Consider the following 13,653-nt stretch of genomic DNA (forward strand, 5'->3'; position numbering starts at 1 on the left):
GCTGCATACTGTATCTCCAAAATACATATAATATACTAGTTTCATCATCTCAATAAATCTACCTGTACCCATTGTTCCCAACTACTATGGGATTTCTTGGTTATTGTATAGCTATTGGAAGCCCTGGCTGATGTTCATGCCGAATTGCTCTTATTTTGGGTTAATGTGTATTTTCTGTATTTACATTTGATACATTTGAGTGATGCATACAGATTGCTTCCACACTTTTCCAACCACTTTTTTCCTGCTCATTTCTTTTGTTTGGTCCAACCCTTCTGCAGTGCAGTTGGCCCTTTTCAATGTGGATACATTTGATCTTTCCCTCTCAGATGATACAATCCTATTAACACATTCTGATAGACCTTTAAATATCAGCACCTTCTTGCAAGTACCTGCAAAGTCACTGGCCAAGATTTTCAAAAACAAGTGCCTAAAGTTTTAAATATCTAAATAGATTTTCTTGATTTTCAAAAGTGCTGAACACTCAGCAGCTCTCACTGACTGGTATAGCTTTGCACTGCTCCCATCTCCTGATACCAGCACTTGTCTGTCATAATATATCTGTAGTAACTATTCATTTTGTATTAATAAAATATTTTCATTAATTTGAATGCTTGCAATGGTCTATTTTTCAGCTCCAACTTAAAGATAAGTTTACAAATGTGCACTTTCTGCAAATAGGAGGGATCCTATCACAAACTAAAATAGTAATTGCAGAAATATGGTACATTGCTGGATATATATATATATATAATTTTGGTGTGTCGCAGAGTCCTAAGGTCTGTAGAGTATCTGATATATATATATACCACATGTATTAAAGGTAATGCTTTGAAGTTTGTTTTAAATTGTAATAGAATCCCTCCTAATTGCAATAAGTGCACATCTATAAACTTCACTTTTGGTTATAGCAGAAAAAGAGAAGCTTAACAAGAATTTCTGGGTCATTCCACATTCTAGCCCTCTACAGGAAGAATGTAAGGCCCATTTGGGTAGAAATACCAGAGCTGAAAAGATTTACATCCATATCTTGGAAGTATCATCTAATGTAATATCTACAATCCTGTCCTTTTGCTGATCATTGTTATAGAATATGATTTTTTTTCCCCTTGTGTGTTCTAGAATGATTGCCTGTGGAGTGCAGCACTGCTATGCTGGCAGAGTCCAGGAGCTTTTACTGAAATTCAAGATTTCTCTAGCTATCATTTTACTTCACGTGTTTCTGGCTACCTCGGACATAGGTAAGATATCTTTTTCCTTACTCATCCAACATTGATAGAGTGTGTGTGTGTGTGTGTTTGTGTGTGTGTGTGTGTGTGAGAGAGAGAGAGAGAGTATATAATCATTATTAATTTTATGGGTGGGATTTTTTTCACATATGCTTATGATTGGCCAAATTCCACTCCCATAGAAATCTATGGTAATATTCCCATAGCATCAATGGGAGCAGTTAGGTCAAATCTGAGCATTTTTGAATATCCTACATCTACATTCTTTCTTTATTGTTAATAAGGACATCAGGTATAAGTAATTTCTAATTAGTTATGGGTGAGAAAAATAAAATACAACTTATATAATAGTAATATACCATAAAGGTGGTTTAACAGCTTCTTTGCCACTCTTTGGCTATTGGGCGTAGCGCAGAGAAAGGAGGTGAGGAACAAAATCATGTATCAGAATTTGGCAATTTTATGCTGCTTCTGGTAATAATAATAAACTATTTTATGGATATTCTTCACAGAGTTATTTTGTTTCTAATAAAAATAAGGGAAGCAGCATTGTTTTGTGCATGTGGTACAATAGACATGGGAGACCAGTGATTTGGGTTTTATTCCTAGCTCTGTCACTAACTGACTGTATGACCTTGGACTAGTGATTTCACACCTCTGTGCCTCAGTTTCCTTTTATAATGATGCTTGTGTTCCTTTGTAAAGCATTTTGACATCTAAGGATGAAAAGTGATATATATTAGAGGTAAAGGTTAAATGTTTCATACATCATGTATTTTATAACGCCTTATGCTTAATTTTAGAAACTGATTCCTATGCTGTGTCATGTATTTACACTCCAGGAAGTAAGAGTTTTTAGAAATTTAAACACATTTAGCAAATGCAGCAAATGGTCTGACAGCATTGACTATAAAAAGCGACAAAGAGTACTGTGGCACCTTATAGACTAACAGAAGTACTGGACCATAAGCTTTCGTGGGTGAATACACGCATCCGACGAAGTGGGTATTCACCCATGAAAGCTCATCCTCCAATACGTCTGTTAGTCTATATGGTGCCACAGGACTCTTTGTCGCTTTTTACAGATCCAGACTAACACGGCTGCCCCTCTAATACTTAGCATTGACTATAGTGGGTTATAACAGGGGGTGGAATTTGGTACAATGATATGATGGACTAGTTCTGAACATACTGAAGTTCTCCAGATGGCTCTTACTCACGCACTCAGGCAGAGGTGCCTTGAACCATTATCTTTATAAAAGACATAATATTTCTAGAGCTTTGGAGGAGCAGGTGGAGGTGTCTCCCTTCCCACACCTACACAACAGCTGTAGCCAGTGTTCCCTCCAGTGCACCTAACTTGGCAAATGGGGTGATCAATGTCCCTAGCTTCACACCACCCGGAAATATTTCCATTTTGGCTGCCAGCACTGCCAGCAGCACTAGCTGTTCTTCCCTACCTCATATCATCCCTAATATAAGGTGCCAAATTATGCCTTTTCCCTGTCTGTATACACTAGGAGAGAAGGTTGAGAAGGACTTCTTGCACTGTCTCTGACTTCTAGAATACCCACACCAGGTGGCATAATTTATCCCCAGATATACAAATAGATCTGGGGGCAAAAAGGAGGGACAAAAGTAACTTTAAGCAAACAAATTTTATTTTCAATTTTCCCAGTCATTCAAGAAAAATGTATGTGAACCATTTAAAAAAAGTACCTTGATTGTCTTTTTAAACTCCAGTGAAGAAAAATTACAAGATGCAGAAGGTATATCATAAGGGTTGGAAGGGATCTTAGGAGGTCATTTAGTCCAACCCCCTGCTCAAAGCAGGACCAATCCCCAACTAAATCCCCAAATGGCCCCCTCAAGGATTGAACTCACAACCCTAGGTTTAGGAGGCCAATGCTCAATGACTTCATTAGTTATAATGGCTCTTGTCAGATGTGTTAACAATTGACAAGCACTTGTAGGTAAATTAATGACTTCTCTTGCTACTTACATGCCAGATCCCGGCAACATATACACACTTGATCAACTTTACTCATGAGAGTAGTCAGTTCTATTGCAGCCTTACTAATGTAAATAACTCAGGTGCTTAAATATTTACAGGATCTGCTCCTGTGTTTGTTGTTTCTAATTACTTACTAATAGATATTTACATTTGCTTATACATGCCAGTTATTATGCACTTAATTATCTGTGCAGAAACACGAAGAGTATGCATGTATTTAATATGTAACACAATTTTTCACTTAACTAGTAAGTCATTTAAAATAATATTTTCCTTTGAAAATATCTGCATGTTTCCAATAGTTTTATTGGTTCTTGGTACAGCACATTTAATTGCTAATTCCTGGTTTGGGAAAATACTGAGAATCCAAGCTCCTGTGTCAGTTAGAGATGATGAATATATTGAGAGACAGTGCTTCACACTCATGAAAGATGTCAAGTGCAGTATTATTACAGTAGAAGCCATTGAAAAGTCATTTTTTTGCCAACCATTATTATTACACAGATTTTAAGTATAGGGAAAAACTGGTAATCTCAGATATCACTATTTAACAGGGACAATTCAATTACCTTTCTGCTTATTCATTAAGATAAATGATCAAAGCACAGTAAGGGATTTTTGTGCAAAAGTCATTATAAAAGAATTTATTTAAAAGTTACCTTTTTTAAATTTAGCTCAGGATGGTTTTCTCGGAAAATAAAGAACTGTTTTTAAGACTGTATGTGAATATACTTGGTCTCTGTCACCAGGAATTCATGTGCCTGCTCTGAAAGAATTCACAGTCTGTGTGTAACTTAAGCTAGTGATTTCTAGTAATCCCTGGACTGCTTTTGTATATAATATAAAAAGACCTGGTAGTACTATTTCTGCAAAAAGCTATGAACTTTGATTTATGGGAGATCATGACAATTGACAGTTTGGATGTTTGGGGCATGAAACAAGCAAGACAGAGAGTCTTTTCCAGATTGGGACTGAAAAAAGAAGTTAGTTCGTCATTCCTATTACTATTTTTTCTTGAATTTAGAAATTTAAAAACCTATAGAAACGTTTGTGTTTCAACCAGATGACTAAACATGGGGAAAATTCTGTGACTTTAATGTCCCTGTTTGCTTACTCACATAGCTTGTGCTTTGTATCCATTAGAAGAGCTTAAATTTGACCTTTCTCTTTCTCTTCCTGCTTTTCATTGTCCTCTCTTTTTTGTGATATCAAAGTGATCTTTGAAAATCAGCCTGCCAGAAAAAATGAGGTAATCAGCTTCACCACAGCCCCTAGGCTATATCAGAGGTGCACTCAAATGGGGTTTATTTAAATGATAAGTCCCTGCATTTACAGGGAAATCTTGAAAGGTCATGTAATGTCAGAGCAGGGGTAAAGATATTATGCCTACTTTTTCCATGTTTGCCTGGTACAACTCTCAAGGGCGTCTGAATTAGCTGGCCATTTTCACTGCTAATTTGTCACGAGAAATGGGCCCCTGATGAACAAGCACCTTTGTGGTTGTCTCCCATTGATTTTTCCCCAACAGTCAGTGACAAGTGTCACCGTGCCTCAGTAGGTCACAGCTGAGGATGTCCAATTCAGGACAAACTGCTGAGAAATAGGGGCAGACTCACCCCAAACTGGTGGTTATTCTATCATTAGATTATACCAAGCCAGTAACAAAAGTAAACTCACTATGAGCCCTAGATGTAAAACTAAAACTGCTCTGAAAATATCATATGCACCTGAGGATCCAATCTACATGGAAAGTAAATGGGAATTTATGTGTGTGGAAGAATTTCAGAGTTGGGTTTTTACTCCTCACCATTATTGTTATCTTGTGTGACAGGATGTTTTACTTTGACAGAAATTGTGGTAGTTTATTCATTGTTAGCAGCACTTTGCCTTTTTACCAGAAAAATTGGCTTAAATATGAATCTGAGCATTTAATATGATGTTAAGTGTACCTGTTTTATATCTATATATGGCTGGAGTGACTATTTTAACCATTTAAAATAGTATCTTAATTGGTCTTTCTGTGTTAGAGCTGTTCAGTTTAGTTCATGAGCAAAGCTTCTGAGATTCAGTCATGGCAGAAATTTCCACTCAGTGGTAGTGTCATAGTAACACTAAATACAAATACAAAGCCAAAAAACCAAAATGACATTTTATTTCTATTTGAAATAAAAATTTTCATTTTGACAGTTCTTGCTGGAAGATAGAATTATTTTGTTGGAATTGACATTTCTCCACAAAAACAATTCAATTTTGATTAAACTGTATTTTTCAGTGGAAAGATTTTCAGCACAATTTTTTTTATCAGATCTTGTTTTCTAAGACCAATCTATATTTGTGTTCCTAACATAATATACCTGAGAGCCTAAATGACCTTCTGACACTAGGGATCTGCCTTCAGGAATTGGTTCTTGGCCCTACACTGTTAAACATCTTTTCTCAGTCACATGATACAGTGGTGGATTAGCCACTGGGCTAACGGGGCCCACGCCTAGGGGGCCCGGCCAATTGGGGGCCTCCAGAAAAATGCCCCTCTCCATGCCCTGACCCGCTCTGCCCACCTGGTACTCCTGCTGGGGAGCAGGATCAGGGCGTGGGGGCTTGCTCTGCTCTGCCTGCCCAATGCTTCAGCCAGGAAGCAGCATCGGGGTGTGGAGCTTGCCCTGCTCTGCCTGCCTGGTGCTCCAGCCGGGTAGTGGTGTTGGGATGCGGGGCTTTGCCCTGTCCGCCTACCTGCCCAGCAAGCCCCTGTGCCCTGACCCCGCTCCCTGGCAGGAGCGACAGGGAATGGGGGAGGGACTACAGGCAGAAGGAGTGGGGAGGGGCCCCCACTTGCTCTGGCCAGGGCCCCCTCAAAACCCTAATCCGTTCCTGACCTGATATCTCAACCTAAAATCATCACTGTTAAAGTTTGCAGATGACACAAAATTGTGAAAGTGGAAAATAATAAAGAGGACAGGTCAGTGATATAGAGCAACCTGGATCTCTTGGTAAGCTGGGTGCAAGCAAACATGCATTTTAATATGGCCAAATGTAAATGTATACATCTAAGAACAATGAATGTAGGCCATCCTTTCAGGATGGGGGAAACTCTATCCTGGGAAGCAGTGATCTGAAAACAACTTGGGATCATGGTGGATAATCAGCAGAACATGAGATCTCAGTGCAACACTGTGGCCAAAAAGTATAACACAATCTTTGGATGCATAAACAGGGGAATCTCAAGTAGGAGTAGGGAGGTTATACTACCTCTGTAATTGGCACTGTTGTAACCACTGCTGGAATACTATGTTCAGTTCTGGTGTGCACAATTCAAGACAGATGTTGATAAGTTGGAGAGGGTTCAGAGAACTGCCATGAGAATGATTGAAGGACTGGAAAACAAGCCTTGCAGTGATGAGCTCAATCAATTTAGCTTAACAAAGAGATGGCTAAGGGTGTCTTGGTCACAGACTATAAGTATCTACATGGGGAACAAATATTTGGGCTCTTCAGTCTAGCACAGAAAAGTATAACAAATGGCTTGAAATTGAGGCTAGACAAATTCAGACTGGAAATAAGTCGTACATTTTTAACAGTGAGGATAATTAGCTTTCCCAAGGTCATAATGGATTCACCATCACTGTCAACTTTAAATCAAGATTAGATTTTTTTTCCAAAAGGTATGCTCTAGCTGAAACAAAAATTATTTCAGGGAAGTTCTACAGTCTATGTCCCTTCAGGCATTAGAATATATATATCTAAATAATGTACAGTCTTGATCAGCTAGATTTCAGTATTACACAACACCGAACTCACTAACACCATTCTGTGGCATTGGCCAAATATAAATCACAGAAGACTGTGTTCCCTGTTCAGTTGCCAAGGTGTACCTTGGAAAACTTCCATCCAAATCCTGCCCCAGCCTAGTTTGTAAAATAGGACACGAACAGAGGATACAGTGATATGGCTGAAGTAGTCCTGTGTTGTATTATAAGCTGTTCTATTCAAGCTCTATTCAAAATCAGAAAATTTGTGTAGTTCTCTTTTTGGATACAGACTTTTGCAGTGGAAATTTGAAATTTTTCACTTTAGCATGGAGCTAGAAGAAAATTATGACTTGGAAAGTCAAACTCGAAAGGTTAGAGCTATGAAGATGACTTCAGTTTCTTCAATTAAAATGAATAGGAAGCAAAATAAGACAGGACAAAAGCCTTTAGTATGTCAGTATTATCTATTTAGCTAGGTACAGTAACTCCTCACTTAAAGTCATCCAGGTTAATGCTGTTTCGTTGTTACGTTGCTGATCAATTAGGGAACACGCTCGTTTAAAGTTGTGCAATGCTCCAGTATTACGTTGTTTGGCTGCCTGCTTTCTCCACAGCTGGCAGCCTCCCTACACCCCCCGCCCCGCACTGCGCCTCCCGCCCACCGGCAGACCCTGCAGGTCAGCGCCTTCCCCCTCCTCCCCTCGCCTCCTGCCCATGGCAATCAGCTGGCTTGCAGCATTTAGGAGCCAGAAGGGAGGGGGGAGGAGCGCGGACTTGGCACAGCTCCCCCGCTCCCTCCCCTGCCTCCTGCCCACGGCAATCAACGTTCAGAAGGGAGAGGAGGGAGGGCGGAGGAGCGAAGACGCAGCATGCGAAGTAAAGGGGGAGGAGGTGCGGGGGGAGAAGAGGGGGGTCAAGGATGGAGGCTTGTGGGGAAGGGTTGGAGTGGATGGGCCGAGGGTTGAGCCCCCTGCCCTGGCACAGTCAGTGCCTGTGCTTGCAAGGACAGCAAGAGGAGCAGCCGGACAATCCATCCTCTTCCACTCTCTGACTCCATCACCTCAACCAAGCTTCATACTCAGCAGCGATGATTGTAGTATTAAATTGTTTCTTTAAAACTGTTTAAAACTTATACCTGTATTACATTTCTTGTTTAAAATTGTTTAAAATTTATATAATGCCTTTTGTCTGGCAAAAAAAAAATTCCCTGGAACCTACCCCACCCTCCCCATTTATATTAATTCTTATGGGGAAATTGGATTCGCTTAACATCGTTTCACTTAAAGTCGCATTTTTCAAGAACATAACTACAATGTTAAGTGAGGAGTTACTGTATTAAATGCCTCACCAATATTAACAAATTTATCCTCCCTGCAACTCAGAGTTGCTCTAAATTATGTTGTTTACCATTTGCTTTAAGGGGACATTATGGAAACTGGGTGCTGTTGTGATGCAAGGAATCTTATTCCCCAGGAAAACCTTATACAGTGGCAGCATGGAGGATAGTGGTGTAAAAACTGCTAAGCTTGATTTATACCTCAGAAAGCCTTCTTCCTGTTCTTGCACATGGAGGTAATTCTCCTGGAGTGGGTACTGTGGCTTTAGGGCCTGTCTGTGCAGGAGCAGTGTGAAGTGGTACCAGCACAGGCTAGGAGTTACTGCTTTTGTTGTTTAATAAGGAATGGTATTGACCATAACTCCATCTTAACTCAGTTTGTGATATTGACTCTTCTTAAAAAATCCCCTGGAAATATGCTGTTTTTTCTTTTGTACAGAGGGAGAGACTTACCAGTCTGAAGAATGCTCTTTTCTCTTTAGACTACACACAGCTGATGAGAGCCTCATGTAGCAATCTCTGCTAGTTGAAAATACGAAAATCCACCATTGTAAATTCATATTGTGGTGTTCAAGATAATTATATTTTTTTACTCTAGAAAAAGATGTGAGGAGATGATGACATCAGTTATTTATATAAGGATTTTCTCTTTCCCTAGCTCTACAAATTAATAACCTGAGAGGAAAATCCTCCCTCCTTGGCACTAGTACAGATTTTGTTATCGAACACTTTGTGTGTCAGCCATGGGGAAATCTTAGACTCTACTTTTTAGCTTTCTTAAAATAAACTTTGGCTACTTCTTTGCCTAGAATTTAGGTCCAACAATGTGGGAGATGATCTGAAAATTTTAGGAGAGTTTGAATAATGCATAGATTTTATTTTATTTTTTACACAGTCTTAAACTGATATTCACAAATCTGATAATGTAAAAAGTATTAGTTATGTTTATCCAGAAAGATCTGCTTGTTTTATTTCTGTTGAGAAATGGCAAAAACCTGATCAACAAAGAAACGGTTTTGCATCTAGTGATTATGTGGCAAATTAGAATATAAAATACTAACAATGGGCCTAAACTTGCACTTTGACAAATAGAAAACCCCACTCGCGGTAATAATTCCTACCCATACTCCTCACACTGCTGTCGGAGAAGTGGAGGCAGGCTTGTGATCCAAAAGAAAATGCTCTGTCCCCTTGCATGTGGTGCCTCCAGATCTGCAACTGGCTTATCGTTTATTACTTCAGGAATAACTGGCTCTTTATGTATTCTATTGCATTCAGTGATTAATGGGGCTTGACCTGATAAACACTAAAAAATCCACACAGTGGGCTGAATGAGGAGGAGAGGTGAAAGTAGAAATTTGTTCATATGGTTGGTGTGACCTGAGTAGGGGGCCTTAGTCCTAGAGAATATGAATAAGTAACATTTTGTTTTTATATGAAAGGGATGCTGCTGCTCATCTGTTTGCTCCTCCCACGCATGTTCCCTTCACACAGTTGTTTTCATGCTAGCAAAACTATTGTAGGGGGCAGAAGAGGTGTGAGTTCCATGGGCCCTATCCTGCAAGATGCTGACCGTTTCAAGATGTGGGATGCTTTAAGGAACTTAGTATGGTCAATGCCCATTAATTTAATTGGAACTGAGGACCTTGGCAAGAGGTACTCAGCACTTAGCAAGATTGGGCGTGTGGTGAGCAAGCCTATGCAGGACATGGATTTTACTTTTTGTGCTAGTTTGCATGCACACTGGAGCATAATTCTCCTTTTCACCCACTTAAACCTCACAGATTGATTCCAATAATGCCTATTTACAGGGGCGGCTCTATGTTTTTTGCCACCCCAAGCACGCAGATTCGGCGGCGTTTGTGCGGGTGATCTGCCGCTGCTGGTCCCCTGGCTTCGGTATACCCACTGCCGAATTGCCACCGAAACCGCCGGACTGGTGGACCTCCCGCAGGCAAGGCGCTGAAGGCAGCCTGACTGCCGCCCTCACAGTTACCGGCAGGCTGTCCCTGTGGCTTGCCGCCGCAGGCACGCGTTTGCTGCGCTGGTGCTTGGAGCCGCCCCTGCTTATTTAGCTGTTTCCATCTTAATCATTAATTTACATATTTTATAATTTTATATTGAAAAGGTATGGAAGTAGCTGATGGTAAGGAGAGGTATCATGTTCTGTGTCTACAGGAGACAGTGACAGGGAACACAGCAAAGGAGTTGGGCTTAGATTGCAAACTTTTCCATGTGGGTGACAAAAGAGGGCATAACTGAATCAGGGTGGTTGTTAGAGGAGAGCTGAAGAAGATGGTGTTTGAAAATTACTAGAGTAAGTGGCAGACTGATGGCTGTATGAGTCCAAGTTAAAGAGTGAGTCATGTTTGTGATATTAGCATATGCACCTCAACAAGGATGTGATGAGGAAAAAAAGTCTCCTCCAAGACTGGCAGACAGTAGTGGACACAGCAGCCCCCGAGGCTGGGAGATCTGAATGCACACACAGCCAGAAACAGATGGTACTGTGAAATGTGTTTAGGAAAAATGCAGTCTACGCACTATAAATAGGAAGGGAAAGTGCTACTAGACATTTGTATCTTCAACCAATGGATGATAACCCATACTTGGTTCCAAAAGAGAGCGAGTCATTTGTTTACATACATCAGTGGTGGAAACCAAAGCCAAATTGATATAATGTTGGTAAGGAAATCTCAGAGGAATTGAGTTGTGGACTGCAAAGTGATACCTAACGAGATGGTAGCACTGAATACAAACCTCTTATGGCAAAAATTCCAGCAAAGTGTTGGACAAGGAGGGAACTAAGCTCAAAAGAAATGAGATTAAAGTACGGGAGTTAAGGGAAGTCCGTCAGAGAACTTTGTGCAAGCAGTACAGGATAAATGTCTGGTTGAAAAGGAGTGGAACCACCTCAAAAGAACAGGGATTTTGTAGTGGAAGAGGTTTATGGACAATACAGATCAGGAAAAGGCAGGGAAGGAAAGGAGTAGTGATGGATTAATGACATGCAAGTAGCAATCTGAAAAAAGAAAATGTTATGTAAAGAAAAATAAATGAATACATTGAGAGTAAATGGAAATAAATACAAAGAAGCAAAGTGAGCTGCCAAGCAGGCAATGAAGAAGATCAAAGAGAGTGCCCTAGATGATTTGTATGCCAACCTTGTAAACAATCCCCAGATGGCTGGCAAAAAGACGTATAGCATTGCAAAAATAAGATGCAGAGGGAAGGAGGATGGTATTATAACACCATTTGTAAATGATGATCGGGGAGACTGCTAGAAAACACATGAACAAGTGAAGTTGCTGTGGAAAAAATACTTTGAGAGTCTCTTAAATGAGGCTAACCTTTTTAGGGCAGAGTTGCCAACATGTGGTACTTGAGCTTGACATAGCAGAGGAGATGAGAAATGCAGCCCAGGAAATGAATAACAGTAAGGCAGTGACAAAGGACCTGGTGAAAGTCTTGGATTAGAGAGGCATAAGATGGATGAGCAGGGTGGTTAAAGCTGCATGGCGAGACAAGAGAATTCTCAAAGGCTGGTGCAGGTCTGTCTGGGTCCCAATACACAAGAAGGAAAGCACCCATGAATGTGGAAACTACCAAGGGATAAAGCTATTGTTACATGAGATGAAGATACTGAGACACATCTTGGATGCTAGGATTAGGGCAATAGTGGAACCCCTCCGTGAACAAGAACAGTTTGGCTTTAGGAAAAAATGAGGAACTACAGATCCTGTGTTTGTAGTTCGGCAAAGGATAGAGAAGCAGCTAGAGTACCAACAGGAGAGCTTCTGGGCTTTTATAAATCTAGGAAACTCACACAATAAAGTAGGATTGGAAATAAAGTAGACAGAAGAATTCTGACACCAGTTCTGAGGAAATATGCAGTGTTGGAAGATTTAATAACTATGGTGAATGCACTATATAGATTACCTAAAACAGTGATCTGAAAATCTTTTGAAATGACAAGTCCCTTTGAAAGTGGTTGGTTATAAGGCTACTGCTGTTTATCATATTGATGGACTATATAAGCAGGAAGATCCCAATGGGAAAAGGTGAGAAGCTGCTATATGCAGATGACACAGCAAGAAGGGCACCTTCAAAGAAGACCTAGCAGACATAACAAGCCAGTTGTATGACCATCTAAACTGGCGTGACATGAAAATGAACATGAATAATACTGAGGACCTGTGGGTTATTTGAGGTGCCTCAGGGAAATGAACATAGAGATTAACGAGTAGACTGACCAGTTCAAGCACTTTGGCAACTGGGTCACGGAAGATGATGAGTTTGAACATGAGTGGGGAGTGTGTGGAATAACAGCTCAAGGTTTGTATATGATAAGCATATGCCACTGAGACTAAAAGCCCAACTGTATAGAACAATGTTGCACCCTGCAATGCTTATGGTGCAGGATAGACGATAAACGGATCATAGGTTCAACGCCTATGGTTGTTTTGAGATTAGACGTCTTTGCACCATAATAGGAGTTACACGAAGAGACACATTTCAAAATGAAAGTATTAGGATGGAAGTCAAAATCCATGATGTGGCTGACAAAATCTAGGAAGTGTGACTTCACAGGTTTGGACACAGGCGGAGGATGAATGAAGGGGACCTGGTGAAAATAGCATGGCAGGTGAGGGTGGTAGAAAGAGACCCTGAGGAAAGCCAAGGAAGCAATGGTTGGATTGCATCAAAGAAGATAGAAAGCAGGTGAGTTTTAGTGCTGCTTTGGACAGATGAGGATGGTGGATGCTTGCATGGAGGCAACCCCAGTTGATGGGATAAGTAGAAGAAGATAATTGATATAGTATTCCATTCACCTTCACAAGCAGCTGTTTTGTTTAGCATCTCATCATTATTATTTCCACAAAGTTAATTATACATATTACTTAAATAATATTACATCTTAAAGAACCTCCATAAAGACCAATGTGGAGTTAGGAAGAGTTTTATAGATGGCATAATGCCTAATCACAATAATATTTAAAAACCCAAACATTTCCACAGAACAACTCTAGAACACAAAGTTCTAGAACACACTTCTTATGGGATTAAATATTGTAACTTGACTTTGATCCTATCCTCTATAGGTCTTAAAACTGATATCTGCTTTTTTGCACTCAGGAACATTGTGGCTGCTTGATTTTAGTGTAAATAAATAGTAGATCTTCATACTTCATATTGAATCATAACAATTTGGCTTACACGGCAATTTTCACTATGCCCCTTTTCATGGCCTCCAACTTGGCCATGGTTGTCTCACTCAGATAGTCCTACAGACAAAATTAATCCCTGGTGTAACTTCAGTTAAATCAA

At 40.1% G+C, this 13,653-nt stretch overlaps 1 protein-coding gene across 1 annotated transcript in view; it reads left to right on the top strand.

The window, feature by feature from the left end:
* Positions 1-1,123: 1,123 nt before the first annotated feature.
* ADGRG2 (adhesion G protein-coupled receptor G2) overlaps positions 1,124-13,653 on the top strand; it is a 71,732-nt gene continuing 59,202 nt past the window's right edge. Inside the window, 2 exon segments of the mRNA XM_044998758.1 lie at positions 1,124-1,241; positions 3,918-4,154. Coding sequence (XP_044854693.1) covers positions 1,124-1,241; positions 3,918-4,154 — 355 coding nt within the window.

The sequence above is a fragment of the Mauremys mutica genome, chromosome 1 (genome assembly GCF_020497125.1).
Source record: "Mauremys mutica isolate MM-2020 ecotype Southern chromosome 1, ASM2049712v1, whole genome shotgun sequence".
NCBI lineage: Eukaryota > Metazoa > Chordata > Testudines > Geoemydidae > Mauremys > Mauremys mutica.